At 37.8% G+C, this 20543-nt stretch overlaps 1 protein-coding gene, 1 long non-coding RNA gene and 1 pseudogene across 2 annotated transcripts; all 3 read right to left on the bottom strand.

Moving 5' to 3' along the window:
- Positions 1-8681: 8681 nt before the first annotated feature.
- On the bottom strand, positions 8682-10653 carry LOC140888955 (protein FAR1-RELATED SEQUENCE 5-like; annotated as a pseudogene).
- Positions 10654-11176: 523 nt separating this feature from the next.
- Positions 11177-12619, bottom strand: LOC140886243 (uncharacterized). The gene is made up of 3 exons (XR_012151489.1): positions 12519-12619; positions 11687-11767; positions 11177-11449 (listed from the first exon to the last, which is right to left on the bottom strand). It is a non-coding gene; the product is annotated as an uncharacterized lncRNA (long non-coding RNA).
- Positions 12620-15164: 2545 nt separating this feature from the next.
- LOC140888954 (uncharacterized) lies at positions 15165-15617 on the bottom strand. Its single transcript, XM_073296649.1, has one exon. It carries the CDS (start codon positions 15615-15617, stop codon positions 15165-15167), a length of 453 nt encoding a protein of 150 aa, XP_073152750.1.
- Positions 15618-20543: the final 4926 nt, after the last annotated feature.

Genomic DNA, 20543 nt, shown 5'->3' with positions numbered 1-20543 from the left:
CAACATAAGCTGTATGCATTAAAAGCTATAAAACACATCTTGAACAACTAAGCATATAAGCAAACAAAGCAGTACAAACAAATAATCACATAAGAAATATAAAGAAACAAGTATGTGATTGACATGGGAATACTTGAAATGAAAGCTATTTCAAGCGTTCTATCCCATCTGGATTTGCTGTCATTTATACCTTTCTATGTCACGTCTGAAAGTACTTCAAATCTTGCTTCAAATCCTTCTCGGTTTGACTCGGAGATCTCGAGTTCGGCAACTTCGATAGAAAGCTGATAAATTACATATCGAATAACTAACAAGATCAGATGCCATTCAAACCATGCTTCGTTCAATCAACAATATCAAAGTCTTGACATTTTGCAAATCGACGGCATAACAGCTAAAACCGGCAATCCAAACAATATCCAAATCAATCCAACAATCCAGATAACTTATAATCTCTAACATATCATCTCATTACCATAAAAATCAGTATCAATCAAACATGGTAGTGTTCGAATTATTCTTCCCAAATTCATATAAAATCCGAACGACAGTCTTTTTCTGAACCGTCTGCGAATACACGATCGGTACAGCTGATATACACATATATGATAAAATCATAATTTTCCATCTTTCACATAAAAATAAAATCTGAGATATGTGAATAAAACATGTACCAAATCGAAGGTCTCGAAGCTGTGATCGCAGATATATATTTATCTGGAATTTCTGATAACCGGAACGCAAGTTATCGAAGCTTGAACGGGACGAAAATGGAGTTCTTGAAGGTTTGGAAGATTCCTCTGTTTCTTTTCCTTTCCAAAATCTGATATGCACGTGTATTCAGCTTAATTCAAGTGGAAATTGAGATATATATATCATATTTGCAGTTTAGTCCCTGAACTTTTGACTATTTGCAATTCAGTCCCCGGAAAAGTGATTTAATTCAATTTCAATCCTTTCCAATTTAAGAATATTAGAATTTAATTCTAAACTCTAAATATTTCCAAATTAAATATTCTCGGATTAAAATTAAATAATCCTGGGCCTTACATTTCTCCCCCACTAAGACATGAGTTCGTCCTCGAAATCACAAGCAAGCTGTATAGAAAATCTGTATACACATAAGATAATGAAATAGCATAAAACAAAATAAGAACTCACATCAATGAAACAACTCTGGAAATCTCTGTCTCATGTCTGACTCAGTCTCCCAAGTCGCTTCTTCGATGCCATATCGACTCCACTGAACTTTGACTAGCTGAATTATTTTGTTTCTGAGCTGTTTGTCTTTGCGATCAAGAATCTGAATAGGCTGCTCAAAATAACTAAGAGTCTCGTCAAGTTCAGCTTCATCAGGCTGAAGAATATGGGAAGGATCAGGCTGATACTTCCGCAGCATAGAGACATGGAATACGTCATGAATACCAGACAAAGATGGAGGAAGAACAAGTCGATAAGCAAGATCGCCTATCTTCTCGATAATCTCATATGGACCGATAAAACGTGGAGATAACTTTTCTCTCTTTCCAAATCTGACCATACCTCTAAACGGAGAAATCTTCAAGAAAACTCTGTCTCCCTGATCAAAAGATAGAGGTCGTCGTCTGATATTTGCATACTTTGCTTGTCTATCCTGAGCTGTTTTCATTCGTTTCTGAATAAGCTTTACTTTCTCTGTCATTTCTCGGATCATATCAGGTCCAACATCAGGAACATCTGAGATATCATCCCAGTACAACGGTGATCTGCATTTCTTTCCGTACAATGCTTCAAAAGAAGCCATCTCAATGCTCGTCTGATAGCTATTATTATAAGAGAATTCTGCAAGTGGTAATGAATCTTGCCAACTAGTACCAAAAGCTAGTACTACAGCTCTCAACATATCCTCAAGTGTCTGGATAGTCCGCTCTGACTGTCCGTCTGTTTGAGGATGATAAGCTGTACTCAGATGCAATTGAGTACCAAGAGCTTGTTGCAAGCTATGCCAAAAGTGTGATGTAAATCTAGGGTCTCGATCTGAAACAATAGATTTAGGCACACCATGTAATCTTACCACTTCTCTGACATAGATTTCTGCCATCTGATCATGTCTGTACGTCATTCTGTACGGAATAAAACATGCTGATTTCGTCAAACAATCAATAATCACCCAAATGGCATCGCACCCTCTGGATGAACGTGGTAGCTGTGTAACGAAATCCATGGAATTGTGATCCCATTTCCATTCTGGAACTGATAGACTCTGCAATAGACCACCTGGTTTCTTTCTTTCTGCTTTTACCTGTTGGCAATTCAAACATCTGGCTACAAATTCAGTCACATCTGACTTCATTTGTTTCCACCAATACTGCATTTTCAAATCATTATACATTTTTCTGCCACCAGGATGAATACTGAATCGACTACTGTGAGCCTCTTTCAAGATTTGTTGTTTCAAAGCTGAAACATCTGGAACAACAAGTCTGTTATTCACATATAACACATTATCAGCACTGACTTGATATTCAGATTGATGTCCAGATCTGACCATAGCAATCGAATTCTGAATATTCTGATCCTCTTTCTGTGCTTCTTTGATTCGTATCAAAAGTTCTGGCTCAGCTCGTATAGCACAAACACAGATAGGGTGCATATCTGTTGCAAATATTAATCCAGAAAGACAACAATCTTCCACCATTTGAGATACACCTATCGTAGACAAGGATAAAGAACATACCTTTCTACTTAAGGCGTCCGCAGCTGCATTAGATTTTCCTGGATAATATTTAATCTCGCAATCGAAATCTTTCAATAAATCAAGCCATCTACGCTGTCTCATATTCAATTCTGATTGCGAAAACAGATATTTCAAACTTTTGTGATCTGAAAAGATTTCAAACTTCTCACCATAAAGATAATGTCGCCATATCTTCAATGCAAAGACAATAGCGGCAAGCTCCAGATCATGGATAGGATATCGAGTCTCGTGTGGCTTTAACTGTCTCGAAGCATAAGCGATAACATGACCTCTCTGCATAAGCACACAACCCAGACCCTTGTGAGAAGCATCACAATATACAACAAAATCACCTGTACCTGATGGAATCGTCAAGACAGGTGCACTTGTAAGCCTTTTCTTCAACTCCAAGAAACTAGTTTCACAGGCTTCAGTCCAGACATACGGCTTATTCTTCTGAGTCAGTTGCGTAATAGGCTTCGCAATGCTGGAAAAATCTCTGATAAAACGTCTATAATAACCTGCCAAGCCCATAAAACTCCGTATTTCTGGTACTGATGTAGGTCTAGGCCAATTCAATACAGCCTCGACCTTGCTTGAATCCACTGAAATCCCATCACCTGAAATAATATGCCCAAGAAACACAACTTTCTGCAACCAAAATTCACATTTCGATAACTTAGCATATAATTTCTCATTTCTCAAAGTCTGTAAAATGAGTCGGAGATGTTCAGCATGCTCATGTACATTCTTGGAATAGATCAAGATATCATCGATAAAAATAATGACAAAGTCATCCAAATATTTCTGAAATACCCGATTCATCAATCCCATAAATACTGCAGGAGCATTGGTTAAACCAAAAGGCATGACGATAAATTCATAATGTCCATACCTTGTTCTAAAAGCAGTTTTAGGAATATCTTCATCTCGTACTCTCAGTTGATGATATCCAGATCGCAAATCAATCTTTGAATAGATAGCTGAACCCTGTAGCTGATCAAACAAATCATCTATTCTAGGCAGTGGATATTTATTCTTGATGGTTACTTTGTTCAATTGACGATAATCAATGCATAAGCTCATGGAACCATCTTTCTTTCGTACAAACAGTACCGGAGCACCCCAAGGTGAAACACTCGGTCTAATGTACCCCTTGGCTAACAAATCTTCCAATTGATCCTTCAACTCCTTCAATTCAATAGGTGTCATTCTGTAAGGAGCCTTGGATATTGGTTGCGTACCTGGCATGAGATCAATACTGAAATCTATATCTCGTACTAGAGGTAAACCAGGAATTTCATCAGGAAATATATCAGCAAATTCATGCACAACTGGAATATCTGTTACTGCTGGACTGGATTTCAATACATCGACTGCATAAATCAGAAATCCTTTCGCCCCTCTCTGCAATAAACGGGTCATAGATAACACAGATATCAAAGGAATCTTGGCTCGAGAACCCTTACCGTAGAATTTCCATTCAGATGCCATTTCTGGTCTAAATCAAACCACTTTCTGGAAACAATCTACAGTTGCTCTGTACTTGGTTAACATGTCGATACCAACAATACAATCGAAATCTGATAATCCAAGTACTATACAATCTATATTAATCACATTCCCGTCATATTGCAACGCACAATTTCAAATCATTCGAACAGATATAATACCTTCACCCAACGGTGATGAAATAGAAACAACAGTAGGCAATGGCTCAGAAGATAAAGAATGCATCATAACAAATTTTTCAGAGATGAATGTATGAGATGCACCTGTATCTATCAAAACATAGGCAGGATAACCATAAATAAAGCAGTTACCTGCTATGACATCGTCAGGTGCCGCCTGTGCCTGTTCCTCAGTAAGTGCAAAAACTCGAGCCTGTTGTCTAGGAGGTTGAGTCACAGTCTGGCTTCCTCCTCCTCTGGTCTGTTGCTGAGGTTGCTGAGGCTGAAATGAATGCACTGATTGCCTTTCGGCCTGAGGTATTGGTCGAGAAGAACTTTCACCTATAGCTCTTTGAGGACATACCTTGGCATAGTGACCAGGTTGACGAAAAATATTGCAATTACCTGTCACACCCTTGCACTGATCACTTGAATTTTTTCCACCACACTTAAAACATAATGCTCCTGATTCACCAGTTCTCTGGCCTGCCCCAAACTGTCTCTGTCCACTAGAACTTGAAGAACTACTACCTGGCTTCTTAAATTGCTTTCCCTTTGGCCTGAATCTAGAATCCTTTCTGCCACTGCTTCCTCCCTCAAATCTGGGAGATGTTTGCTGAAACTGTGGCGGATTCTGTGGAATGAAAGCTGATACAGGCTGGGAAAATGGATGTGGAATGAACGGTGTTCCTCTTTGTCGCAAAATACCTGCTTCGGCTCCCTTAGCTTTGTTCAAGGCATCAGCAAAAGTATTTGGTCGTCCACTGTTCACCAAGGTAAACACATCTGGATTAAGACCATTGATAAACTGATCCGCCATTGCTTCATCAGTAGCTGCTATATGTGGTGCAAACTTCAAAAGACTTGAAAATTTGGCCATATATTCCTCGATATTCAAATTACCTTGCCTTAGATTGGCAAATTCAGCACCCTTATCCTTCCTGTAGGAGACTGGAAAGAAACGTTGATAGAACTCAGTTTTAAATACAGTCCAGGTGATAATCGTACCTCGTTGTTCCAATGCCCGTTTGGTCGTAATCCACCAACTTTTGGCAACTTCATGAAGTTGATGTATTACCAGTCGGATACGACGATCATCTGTATAGTCAAGTGATTCAAATAGTTGTTCTATATCTTCAAGCCAATTTTCACAATCAACTGAGTTTTCTGTTCCTTTCAGTTTTGGCGGTTTGAATGACTGAAATCGCTTTAACAAAGTCTCCATTGGAGTAGCAGTAGGATCCAACGGGTCAGTAGATGTACTACCCTGTGCATTCTGAGTTTCAACAATTGGCAGTGGTACTTGTACTGGTTCAGCTGGAGGAACCACTAATGGCTGTCTAATGACCGGTGCTTTACGGGGAGGCATATCTGATTGTCAAACAGATTAGTGCATAAACAATATAATATGCAGAAATTTATTCCATCCTTCTCTGATAAGCATTCTCATGCATTCTCATGAGAATTCAGGTTCTGACTAAGGATATTCTGGAATACAATTGCATATATATAGCATGCAGTAGCAATAAAAGCACATAATCATGCAATCACATAATTATTGCTATATATAAAGCATGCTAGCAGATAATGCACATAATCAGATATAACATGTACTCTCATGCAATATTAAACAATCAGACAGACTCAAACTACCCCGCTCATCAACTTCTATCTAAATCCAGAAACTTATGCTTTGATATCACCTATTGTGGGGACCCGGGTTGCTAATCTTATCTTAGGGCAATTTATTGTAATTAACAATTAAACAAGTACTTAAAAGAATTAAAGAAACAAGAGCTAAAATTTTTTTTTTTTGTTTTAAAAGGCAGGGTCTCGCTCGATCGGGGAATATGCTATCAAAAATCTGCTGCCAAAGAATGGATAAACAAGTCATAATCTTTTATACATGCTACAAAATCAAATACATGCTATCTTATAACGTCTTACAAGCTTCTAAACATAATAAACATAAACTAGCATGTATTCAAGCCATAATATACAAAGTTCTTATATCACTTCTAGCATGGTTCAACAACATAAAGTACAAGTCGTGCTACTTAAGCCCGTGTCCTCACTTGCTATGCCTCTATCTCGAGCTATCCTTGTCTTTTCTGACTAGCTCCTGCCCCACCTATTGCCATGCACACATACAAAACAAAGCAATAGCCGGATAACTCCGGTAAGAATAAAATCCCAGTATAAACAACTTTAAACGCGAGATAATAAACGTGAATGCAATGCAAATGGCAAAAGGAAGGCTATCAAGCTGATATCAATAAAACTTAGTTCTTTGGGATCCCGAGGAATAAAATAACTATCAAACCACCGATACTCCCATTCGAGGCGGCATCAAGTATTTTAGTCCTCTGACTTTGGTACAACTATAGTGAGTCTTCTGGCTCTGAACATAAATCCATATTCTGTGCCATGAGTCAAGCTGACTCTAGAAATAAATTTACAGTCCATGCCACTCACTACAGCTCTCCAAACGTCATCTGCACTCTAGGCGATGGCTGCCCTCTGTGCTATTAAGGCTGGAGTTCAAGATGAATGCAACATAAGCTGTATGCATTAAAAGCTATAAAACACATCTTGAACAACTAAGCATATAAGCAAACAAAGCAGTACAAACAAATAATCACATAAGAAATATAAAGAAACAAGTATGTAATTGACATGGGAATACTTGAAATGAAAGCTATTTCAAGCGTTCTATCCCATCTGGATTTGCTGTCATTTATACCTTTCTATGTCACGTCTGAAAGTACTTCAAATCTTGCTTCAAATCCTTCTCGGTTTGACTCGGAGATCTCGAGTTCGGCAACTTCGATAGAAAGCTGATAAATTACATATCGAATAACTAACAAGATCAGATGCCATTCAAACCATGCTTTGTTCAATCAACAATATCAAAGTCTTGACATTTTGCAAATCGACGGCATAACAGCTAAAACCGGCAATCCAAACAATATCCAAATCAATCCAACAATCCAGATAACTTATAATCTCTAACATATCATCTCATTACCATAAAAATCAGTATCAATCAAACATGGTAGTGTTCGAATTATTCTTCCCAAATTCATATAAAATCCGAACGACAGTCTTTTTCCGAACCGTCTGCGAATACACGATCGGTACAGCTGATATACACATATATGATAAAATCATAATTTTCCATCTTTCACATAAAAATAAAATCTTAGATATGTGAATAAAACATGTACCAAATCGAAGGTCTCGAAGCTGTGATCGCAGATATATATTTATCTGGAATTTCTGATAACCGGAACGCAAGTTATCGAAGCTTGAACGGGACGAAAATGGAGTTCTTGAAGGTTTGGACGATTCCTCTGTTTCTTTTCCTTTCCAAAATCTGATATGCACGTGTATTCAGCTTAATTCAAGTGGAAATTGAGATATATATATCATATTTGCAGTTTAGTCCCTGAACTTTTGACTATTTGCAATTCAGTCCCCGGAAAAGCGATTTAATTCAATTTCAATCCTTTCCAATTTAAGAATATTAGAATTTAATTCTAAACTCTAAATATTCCCAAATTAAATATTCTCGGATTAAAATTAAATAATCCCGGGCCTTACATTTCTCCCCCACTAAGACATGAGTTCGTCCTCGAAATCACAAGCAAGCTGTATAGACAATCTGTATACACATAAGATAATGAAATAGCATAAAACAAAATAAGAACTCACATCAATGAAAACCGAACCGAACCGCCCAATTCGGTTCGGTTCGGTCCAAACCGAAAAACCGAACCGAAAAACGAAATAATTTCGGTTAAAAACCGAACCGAACCGCCCAATTCGGTTCGGTTCGGTCCAAACTGCCCGAATGAACACCCCTATATATCAAGATCTCTTGTTTTACTTTCAATCCACTCGAGGAGCTTTTGAGTTTCATCATCATTATCTGCAGCCAAATTTGCAATATTTTTAAATGCATCACACAACTTCTCATAATTTACCTGAGCAGGAGTAGTTATCCATCCATTGCAATTGATCTTCACCCTCGTATACAATCTACTCACATCCTTCCTCCAACGCCGAAGTATATATTGCTCGGGAACGACCGACGACTTATTAAGAATCAAAACTGTAATAGCATGCCTACAAATTATTTTCCTAAACTCAAATAGATGAAAAGTACAAGAAAATGTGCATTTGTCTCTCTCAAACATAATTTCAAACCTTTTTTCCTTAACTTCTCACACACTGTAAAATATTTGGTAACCACATATCTCATACCAAAAGATCCCTCATCAGTGGATTCAATGTCACAATACATCTTTCCTGTCAATTCTTGTTGACAATTCTTTAAATTTTCCAGCCCAAAATGAAGTTCTGAGAAAACAAGGAACCCAACGACTTATCTCCCTAAAAAGCCCGATAAACCAATCATTATTTTGTAATTCGTGCATGTCAATCATAGAAAACCAGCCCTGTTCGAACTCATCTGTACTTTGTGATTCATACACCAATTCATGTATAAACGAGAGTATTGAAGCCTTTTGAGAATGATAGCCAAAATTTTCAGGTAATTTCTTAAGTATATGCCACAAACACCACCTATGTTTTGTGTTAGGAAATACGACTTCTATGGAATTCTGCATTGCCTTGTCCTGATCAGTGATTATCCCCCGAGGTGTCTGAAATTCCATGCACTCTAGCCATATCCTAAACAACCATACAAATGTCTTTGTATCCTCATTAGAAATTATACCACACCCAAGTAGCGTTGACTGTCCATGATGATTTACACCGATGAAAGGAGCAAATGGCATGTCATACTTATTAGTTAAATATGTTGTATCAAAAGTTACTACATCACCAAATTCCTTATAAGCTTGTCTACTCCTATTATCTGCCCAAAATACGTTTTTTAATCGACCATCATCATCCAAATCTAAGCTAAAGAAAAAACCAGGACAAAGAGACTGCATTTTTTAGAAATAAGCTTGAATAGCAGTTGCATCTCCCTCTCCAAGTCTTAATTTCCTGACATTATCAATATAATTTCGACAATATTTTTCAATAAAAGTTATATTCTCATATCCACCTTTTTCAACAACAACCGAGTTATAACTTTTATGAAGAGGAATACCTGCTATATATATCATTCAACTCTAGTTTTCGTTTCATGTGAGCATTCAACTGACGATAACATCGAAATACTCTGGATTTGGATGGGCTAATTTGGTGATTGTGCTCGAGATATACACTGGTAATTTTCCATACTCCAGTAGCTTCTGAACAAGCTGACAACCTAGCTTTACATTGTTGCGTGTTTTTCGCTCCCAAGCGCACGATGTCAAGTTATAATATAGCAATTAAATCCAAGTCGATCTCACGAAGAATGAATAAATGATATTATTTCAAATATTTGTAACTAATAAAATCCTAATCCTATGTAGAGCTACAAAATTGATCTGATTTATAAAACTAAAATTTTCAAGAAACAAAACTAAATAACCACGAGTTCATGAGAGAAAAAATCAATAAGCGATGAATGCTAGAGGTTCGACTTCATTTGACTGTCCACCACAATTTATTTCTCATGATTATTTAATTATCAATTCTTCTAGTTTATTAGCCAAGAATCCCTATTATTTTCTACTACCTCTCTCGAGTGTCAAGCAGAAATTCGTATTCAATAGCAAACTCAATATGTTTATCTAAGTTTAACTATTAAATCCGATAAATGGCACGAGAATTCTTCTAATGACTTCTATGGAGTTATATGCATCTCGAACAGTATAAACACCAAAGATGTATCTTCCTATGTCGTATTCAAAATTTCCTCTCTCGAGTGATAGATTCTAAATAAAATATCATTCAATCTATGAACAGTAAATTGAAAGCATTAAAATCAAGAAAACACAAATAAACTGTGCGAAGAAATTTAAATATATAAATCAAAATATCTCAATCATGGTTTCCAGTCAAGATCCGTCTACCTCTAGACTAAGAAATTATTTCATAATAAATTCAAAGATCAAACAAAACATGTTCTTCAAATAATCCATCAAACTAAAAAAATAGAGTTCAAAAGGAAACTAGAACGAAGTAAAATTAAGTTTTTCCATCGTCGAATGCCACTGTCTTCCGTCTTCGTATCAAATTCTCGAGCTCTTGTGCACTTCAAAGCTCTCAATAGTCGTCTCTATGCTCTGAATCCTCTCTAAACCCTCGTTCTCTTCTCAAAATAAGCCATAAAATCTTTTTTAAACTCGATTAGAGACTTTCCATATTTTTGGAGACTACGTAGCGCTGGAGCGCTTATTATTCGGCGCTGGGGCGCTCAAGTTTCGTATTTTATTTTTCAATGAAAGACGTCTGGCGTTGGAGCGCCCAAAAGGAAGCGCTGGGGCGCTAGGAATATGAATTTAGGGGCACTGGAGCGCTAGGAATATGGCGCTAGGGCGCTACTTGTTCTTCCATTTCACCATCTGCGCAGCATTTTTGTAAAAATCATAACTCAAGTTATAGCCGTCGGATCAAGCTGATTTTGACATCAACTTTAAAACTTCCTAATCTTCAATTTGAACGGTGGAGATTGGATTTATATGTTTGTAACATTTTCAGTAATTTTCTGAAGTTTGTCTTCCCGTAATTCGGTTTTCCGCTTCTTCTCTCTAATTTTGCGTCATTCCTTGCATCTCACAAAAACAACAACTAACATGCATAAAATCCACTCTATACATAACAAAAGCCAAGTCAAATCATATATAAATTAAGTGCATAAAATGCACTTATCATACATCCTGTTTGACTGGTTGGTTGGAGCTTCAGTGTAGTGCTTGTATTACTACCTCTGCAACCTTCTCGACTACATGTGAATGAAACAAATGTAACAACTCCTTTGTTATTCTTCTGTGAAGTTCTTTTTCTAACGAAAAAACCAACACTATAGACATATTTCTTTTAGAATTCAAAGACTTCATTCTCATTTTTAAATTTCATCCCAATTTGGGCTCAATCTCACCATCTTCTACAAATAAATGTGTATCATTCATTAAACCACCATTTACTGAATTTGAAGCACCTGCACACAAAAATATTTTGGGAACTTTACAATGACATTATTTTATCAAATCCAAACTCCTCAAAATGCAATCTCCATATCATATAATTTTAGGATTTTTGAAAAACTATTAAATTGAATAACCTAATCAGTCTCATTTTATTTCTTTTTACTAGTAGTTTATATAGATTTTTTTGTTATTATCTTCAGTTTAAATCCGTAAACATATAATAGAAATAAGATGAAATATGAAATTACCTATTTCAGACATGAGTTAGATTTTCCAACGACAGGAAATGACACTCCTCCACTTCCTGGTTAATCAATTGAGCAACTCAACTAAAAGAAAAAAAAAAACAGAGACACAACATAATCCACCGATTCTTTAGTGGAACTCACAAGGCTTATCCATAAATAAAAAACTTATTCCTATATCACGTGACCATTAATATTAGATAAACGATCATCGGTTTTTGTATAAATTTATATCAATATATATTGTGCACATGTATTTAGTTATTCAATCAGATATATATAAAATCAAAATTAGACCAGAAATATATGATGTTAATGTAATAGAGTATGAATTAATTTCAAAAACTTATAAAAAAAGTAGTAGAAAAGCAAAAACGAAAATTCCAAATCTTTTTTTTTCGAAGGAAAAAGTCCAAATCTTAAGAAAAGTTAACATTTTTCGTTGTTACTACTCAAATCACACAAATTAATACTCCTAGCCTTAGCTTGTACCATGTTTGTTCAATTGGACATCCAGCATCATACTTTTGTCTTTCTTGAATTAAAATGCAGGAGATGACTGTATGTATACAAAATTAGAGCGAAAATTCCTATATTATCAAAGAGCAAGAGATATAAAAATTATCGTTACGACATTCGAACCGATGAAAAGTTAACAAGCTTACACTTTCTGCAGTGTGACTGAAAACTTCAGAGGGAAATTCCCCTTATTTGAACAAAATACAGAAGCCAAGAACCCTAAAAGCATCCATGCACAAATTCACAACAATTAACTAAACTAAATAAACAAATCCAAATTAAGAGTATTAGAAAAAAAACAGTGAAATATACTTACTGAAACGTGATATTTGTCTGCTCTGTCCTCCTCGAAAAGAGAAGATGGAGGGAACTGGAAGCGATGGAGGGAACTGGAAGCGATCTCTTGCGGAGTTTGCGTATTAGGGTTAAAGATAATTTTTTTCACCCGCTATCAATAATGGGCCTTGTGAAGAGGAGTATTTAAAAAATTGAAAAAAGTCAAAATATCGCCAGAAATTGATTACAAGAGAGATTTTGATGAGAATACTTGTAATCCTATTTGTAACTCTATTTGTACATATATCATTATTCTTAAATTTAATGATTTTTTGTTAATTTTTAAACTTTTTAAAATTTTTATTTAATAAATTTAAAATTAAATAATTTCTAGTGGGTCCAACTAGACTAACCGGATTGGACTCATCGAATTCACGTGGCGGAGCGGATGGGTCCAAAGGATGGGGCAAGTCTCGGGCACAAACCCGCCCAATTGTCATCCCTACGTGTGTGCCCTCTTTTATTATTTTGTGCCCTCTTTTCAATTATAGTGCAAATCGTTTGGACTGAGTAGTAAAGGAAATTGAACAGACAAACCCTGAAGACGATGGTGTGGGTAGTTAAAGATGGAGAAGATTATGGAGGAGAAATAAGGGGAAATGGATGGAAAATAAGGTCATTATTGGAATCAAACGTACATCCAAACTGAATATCAAACTCAAACAAGTCTCAAGTGTAAAAACATAAAATATAAAATAAATTTACCCATGTATATCCATAAGCTACAGCTGCCGTAGATTCCATTCATCGTCGACAAGATTCCAAACCTCAACTTTGGAAACATGCACAAGAAGCCCTCCCTTGTATTTCTGCTCCACAAGTCTCTCAATGAATTTATCCGACACTTGATCCAAGAAATCCACATGTTGAAGATTGGTCAAATGCTCGATGCCCTCGGGCAACTCCTCCATCAGCACACAACCCCAAAATCTCAGTCTTTCTAGGCGAGGCATGGACCCCTTCTCCACTCGCACGCATCTTAATCCTCTTAGTTCCAGCAGATACAATTTCTTGAGCTTGGGAAATTTCCCGCCGCCCTTGAAAATCAATTCTTGATCACCATCATAGGGAATACATGCAAGGTAGTGCTAGGTGTCACGCCCCGAAACCGGGCCTAGTTGACATCGGCGTTGTTTAACATTTCGAATTATAAAACAACAAGCCACGTAGTATAGAAAATATCCTTCAACCAGTCTTTTACATAATCAAATATGTCTTTACAAAATAGGAAATACGACAATAGCGGAAGCGACAAAATAACATAAAATAACTACTAATAAAACTTCAAACTGATCACCAACCCCAGAATGCATATTGTTCATCCTCTTCTAACTGTTCTTCGGTATCTAGGAGGAAAGTAAGGGGGTGAGTGTTTTGAGAAACACTCAGCAAGTGGGGGCCGATCGAACACGATAAACACCAAAAATATATTTACATGTACACATGTATATTTCATAATCTCGAAACAAAATAAGCATGCTGAATCTGACACAAATACGAAGCAAATATTGCACTGTTAATTATCTCATTTTCCGTGGTTCTACTGATCAGTCCCCTATATGTTACTCCTCTAAGGGGCGAGGCCAAAGGATATTATTATAACCCACCACATCAGGGCCATATCAAATCAAATAATCAGAAATTCCTTAACCATTTCTAATTCGACTCTCAACAGTGCATCTCAAATATTTCCAAATTATTCTAACATGCTTCAAATAATATCACGAATATCCAAAAAATAATATATATCAAAATGGAACGAATATACGTATCATGCCGATCGAATTTTCAAAAGAATAATTATTTATTTTATAAAACTTAACTCACACACAAAAATAAATATAAGTGTAGAAACTTATATCACACAAAAGAAAGGTAGAAGCCCACTTACAGTATTCGATTTCTAAGAAAATCGTGAAGGAGTAGATGTTGTTATATGATCTCGAATTTAAGAAATCCTCAAAACCAAGTAAAGGACCGAATGTATTGTTTGGACTTTGGACAGAAAAACAATGAAACTTCTTGATCGAATGTAGCAATGCTTTGGACAGATTTATGAACTTTGATCGCTTCTAAATCTTCAATGGTTGCTGCAGGTGTTTGTTGCAACACTTAGACAAATCCAAAGGCTTCAAAACTGAACATAAACTTGATCTCAGAATATTGCTTACTTGTTTAGAAATGGCCAGAATCCTTTTCTCAAAATGATGCCGCATTCTCGAGTTTTCAAGGCTTCAACTGTTGCTATTTGGATTTGACTTTTTAGCATAAAAACTCCTTCGAATCTGGGCAATAATCTGCTCGAAAATGAGCAGGAATTCTGCTTGGAAATGGGCAGAAATTCTGCTCAAGAATATGGAGGTGTGCTGCTCGAGTTTGTGTGCTCTTTTCCATCAGTTTATTCCCCTATTTATATGCTTCACATAGCTGTCGATTCATCTATTCTTCACGGCTAGTAACCTCCATTTTAATAGCCATCATTTCTCTTTATTCTTGGCTGTTACAACTCTTGACTATCAGCTGATCATTACCTCTTAATTTTGAATTTGATGACCTTTTAAACTCATCAGTTACAACTCTTTGCAAAGCTGCTATCCATCCCTGACTACTTTTGAAAGCCGAGCCTTCACATCCCACCCTCCTTATTGAGAGTTTCGTCCTCGAAACTTGATTTGATTTGCCCCTCAAAAATATGAGGATATTGTTTCCGCATTTTCTCTTCGAGTTCCCATGTGGCTTCCCTTTCAGAATGATTAGACCACTGCACCTTGACGTATGGAATTGTTCGTCTCCTTAGCACTTGGTCCTTTGTGTCCACAATTCGAATAGGAACCTCTTCATACTTAAGTTTCTCATTTAGATTCCCTTCGACTACAAGGGGTGCACTTTCAAGGACATGACTTGGGTCCGGAATGTATTTCCTCAACTGAGACACTTGGAAAACATTGTGAATTCTTGACATATCCGGTAGTAATGTCAATCTATATGCCAATGTTCCCACCTTGTCCAAAATCTCAAATGGTCCGACATATCTCAGGTTTAACTTCCCGTTTTTCCCGAACCGGATCACCCCTTTCATGGGTGAGACTTTAACATAAGCATTTCACCTATTTCAAATTCCAACGATCGTCTCTTCATATCAGCCCAGCTCTTTTGTCGATCTTGAGCAGCTTTGAGTCTTTCCTTGATGATGGCCACTTTTTCTACTATTGCTTGAACAAGTTCAGGCCAAGTGATGGCTTTCTCTCCAACTTCATCCCAATACAATGGTGAATGACACTTTCTCCCATACAAAGCTTCAAATGGTGCCATTCCAATACTGTTGTGGTAACTATTATTGTAAGCGAACTTGATTAAAGGAAAGTGTTCACTCCAGTTACCACTAAAGTCTAGGGCACAAGTCCTCAACATATCTTTCAAGGTTTGAATTGTTCTCTCTATTTGGACATCAGTCTGCCGATGGTAGGCTGTACTGAGAGTAACCTTGGTTCCCATTACTTCTTGAAAACTTTTCCAGAATCGGGACACAAATCTCGGATCCCTATCCAACAAAATACTAGCAGGTACCCCATGTAATCTCACGATATTATCCATATATAGGGTAGCTAGCTTATCCAGGTTATAATTCATGCGAACCGGTAGAAAGTGCGCTGTCTTTGTTAGTCTATCCACAATTACTCATATCCCGTCATGACTCTGTCTTGACTTGGGTAAACCGACAACAAAATCCATAGAAATGTGCTCCCATTTCCATTCCGGAATTTCCAGGGGCTGCAGTAATCCTCCAGGTCGTTGATGTTCGTCTTTGACTTGCTTACAGACCTGGCATCTGGAAACAAACTCTGCAACATCCTTTTTCATTCCATTCCACCAAAAATTTCCTTTCAAATCCCTATACATTTTGGTACTGCCGGGATGAACTGAAAATTTTGATTTGTGTGCTTCAGAAATTACCTCCTGACAAATATTGTCTATGTCAGGTACACACAATCGTCCTTTCATCCAAATAACTCCATTTTGATCTATTTCAAGATTTGGTGCCTTTCCTTCTCCTGCTTGCTCCCTGAGTTTTGCTAAAGAAGGATCTTGGTTCTGTTTTGACTTGACTGTTTCTCGAAGACATGGTTGCACTGAGAGTGAGGCTAAGATCACCTTACCCGTGTTCTTCCGACTTAGAGCATCAGCTACCTTGTTTGATTTTCTAGGGTGGTAGCTTATTGTCAAGTCATAATCCTTCAATAGTTCAATCCACCTTCTCTGTCTCATATTCAACTTTTTTGAGTAAACAAGTACTTGAGACTTTGGTGATCGGTAAATATTTCACACTTTGCACCATAAAGATAATGTCTCCAAATCTTTAGTGCAAAGACCACTGCGGCTAATTCGAGGTCATGCGTAGGGTAATTTTTCTCATACGATTTTAGTTGTCTTGAAGCATAAGCAATTACCCTTCCATCTTACATGAGTACGCATCCCAATCCTCCTTTTGACGCATCACTATAGATGGTAAAATCCTTGCCTTCAGTCGGTAGTGTCAATACTAGTGTAGATGCCAGCTTTTTTTTCAAAATTTCGAAGCTCTTTTCACACGTTTCATCCCAGTTGAATTTAGAGTTCTTTTGTGTGAGTTTGGCGAGAGGTATAGGTATCGAGGAAAAACCTTCCACAAATTTTCGATAGTAACCAGCCAAACCTAGAAAGCTTCGAATTTCAATTACCGTTTTTGGTCTAGGCCAATCCATAACTGCCTCCACTTTCTTGGGATCCATAGATACTCCATCTTTGGATATTATATGACCCAAGAATGTGACGCTCTTTAGCCAAAATTCACACTTCTTGAATTTGGCATAAAGTTCTTTCTCTCTCAGCGTCTGGAGAGTGAGACGAAGATGCTCTTTGTGGTCTTCTTCACTTGGTGAATATACGAGGATGTGTTGGAAATCGGTGTTCAGATCAATTAGAATTGATACCCGGTACAGCGAAAGTTTAAAAATTTTATTTTATTAATATGGAACGATTCCATATCTGGGTATCAAAACTTTTACGATTAAATTTGTGTAAGTAAAATAAATAATCACAATTAAATATTTTACCTTAAAATCTCAAAGCGAGATTATGGACACCAATAGAATTTAATCTGCTCTTGTTGTATATCCCCGGAACTGATGAACAAACGTTTCTTCAATCAGGTCCACGAATAGAAAACAAAACCCTCTGATTGACTGCACTAGAAATCAATCAGAAGTTTGCGTAGAGAATAAACAGATATGATCTGTTAATCCGGATTGTAATTTTTCACAAAAATCACAAGACCGAATTTTTTCCGAAAGGGACAAGAATTTTCGAAAAACCCTTAGAGAATAATATGTGTGTGTTCGAAAATTTGATGAATGAATTCTCATGCAATTTTCGAACCCACTACATGTATTTATAGATAATTTCTAGACTAGTTTAAGTTATAATTGTGTTAGGACTCTAAATCCTTAAAGCCCACAATCAATAACTTAAGCCCAACAAGCCAATCCCGTTGTTCTAAAAATTAATATAAAATTCATCGTGACTCCGATTGATAAACTGATTTTACCAATGTGCACAAAAACCATTTCTGCATCTTTTAAAGTCAAGATAATTTTTCCGAATCCGAATTCAGTGATTTCCAAAAATGCCCATCCCTATGTCATTTTAGGAAATCCCACTCCCTTTAGTTAAGAAGTCCAACTTCTCTTTCATTAAATTTATGTAGTGACCCTTACCCGGATCACCTACTAAACAGAACTTAGGCATGCAATTAACTTAATAAAACAGATATCAGAATAAAACTGCGGAAACCAATAACATTATACAATCCCAAGAAAAGAAATCTGTAATTATCCAATAATATACAACCAAATCGAATAGCTGTATAAACCCAAACAACAGTAATAAAACCTAGACGAAGCTCCAGCTGGCCAACCACTGACTAGCCCCTCCTGGATCCACCCTCCTCGTCCAATCGCAAACCTGCCCCATGGAATAGGGTGTCCAGAAAATACAGAGTACGAGACGTGAGCATAAAACGCTCAGTGCGAGAGTATGAGTATACATGCATGTAAAGTGAACTCCCTATAGACTCGAGGTCAAGGATCAGATAACAGAGACAGACCGGGCCCTGGTATGTAGCACGCTGTGCCGTCGCTTCAGGAGGTGGCTCCCATACCGAGATAACCGTGGATACGCCGGACCCAAATCGATGGAAGTCCAATCCACTAACAGGATAGGGTACAACCCTACTAACAGACATCTCGAAGGAGATACAGCAAGATGCAAATGAATGCAGCATAATATCATGGCACATAAATCATGCAGTCACATAATACATGCATACTCAGTCAGGATATCTCGAACAGTACTTTCGTACCTCAAATACCAGGTAGGCACTACCAGCTCTAAGTCCAAGCCTAAAGTCCGCCTACACAGCGAAATGATACTACTATCATTATAGCGCCCTAAAAGCCTTAACTAAGCTATAGCATACTCCTAAATATTTTTAGGAGCTCAAAGCTATACCTGCGTCCGTCGTTAGCCCTTTGATGTCGATGCCTTCAGAACTTGGGCACAACTCCGCTACGACTATCGAACGCCTCTCCGACCTCCGGACCAAGCCTAAGAAGACTAGAACAGCTCGAATATGACTAGAAATAGAGAGGAAATCCGGAATTGGCAAGGAGAAATGAAGCCTCGGCCTTCTATTTATAGACAACGATCGGAGCTTCCGATCCCTGATCGGAACGTCCGAACCTCGATCGGAACGTCCGATCCTGCCATCGGAGCTTCCGAAGATCCTGATCTGCCACGTGTCAAAATATCACTTGATGACTCCGGATAGGGGAGATCGGAGCCTCCGGTCCTGATCGGAGCTTCCGATCCAGCCACACGTCATGGATGACGTAATATCGATCGGTGCCTCCGATCGCTCATCGGAGCTTCCGATCCCGATCGGAGCTTCCGATCGTCCCTTCGGAGCTTCCGATCCGTCCAATCCCCAATTTATTTAATTAGCATTAATCCTTAATTACTCAATTAGGGTTCGGGCTACTACATTCTCCCCCACTTAAGATATTTCGTCCTCGAAATCAGATCTTAAGTACCGAATGCAAATACAGAAATCAGAAACATTCTTTATTCAAATCAAACGTTTACAGAGTTTGCAACTGAATACAACTTAAAGAATGAAATCAAAACAACTCAGGATGGTCTTTACGCATCCTGTCCTCAAGCTCCCAAGTAGCTTCCTCAGTGCCTCGGCGCTGCCACTGAACTAAAACCAAAGGAATGACTTTGTTCCGTAAAACCTTATCCTTATAATCCAGGATACGAAGAGGTTTCTCAACATAAGTCAAATCCTTATCCACCTGAACATCAGACCGCTGCAGAATGTGGGACTCATCCGCCACATACCGTCGCAACAGTGATACGTGGAACACGTCGTGAATACTAGATAGATGCGGTGGCAATGCTAGTCGATAAGCCAAATCGCCAATGCTCTCTAAGATCTCAAACGGACCGATAAATCTGGGAGACAACTTGCCCTTAAGGCCAAATCTGAGAATCTTGCGAAAAGGTGACACTCTCAGAAACACTTTCTCCCCGACCTCGAACTGCAAAGGCCTACGCTTGATATTAGCATAACTGGCCTGACGATCCTGGGCTGTCTTAATCCGTTTCTTGATCTGATCAATAATGTCTATCGCCTGTTGGATAAACTCCGGTCCTTCAGCCTGTCTCTCCCCCACTTCTTCCCAGAAGAGTGGAGTACGACAACGTCGCCCATACAACGCTTCAAAAGGTGCCATTCCAATACTAGTGTGATAGCTATTGTTGTAAGCGAACTCGATCAACGGCAAATGATCCTGCCAGGCTGAACCAAAATCCATGACGCACGCTCTAAGCATATCCTCTAACGTACGGATAGTGCGCTCTGATTGACCATCAGTCTCTGGATGATAGGCTGTACTCAAACTGAGAG

This window comes from Henckelia pumila, chromosome 3 (assembly GCF_033568475.1).
Source record: "Henckelia pumila isolate YLH828 chromosome 3, ASM3356847v2, whole genome shotgun sequence".
Taxonomy (NCBI): Eukaryota; Viridiplantae; Streptophyta; class Magnoliopsida; order Lamiales; family Gesneriaceae; genus Henckelia; species Henckelia pumila.
The sequence above is the reverse complement of the archived record's forward strand: the minus strand, read 5'-3'. Positions and strand labels throughout refer to the sequence as shown.

Coding starts and splice junctions, on each gene's coding strand:
- LOC140888954 (XM_073296649.1), bottom strand. CDS start 15,617: ATGAAAGGGGTGATCCGGTTCGGGAAAAACGGGAAGTTAAACCTGAGA.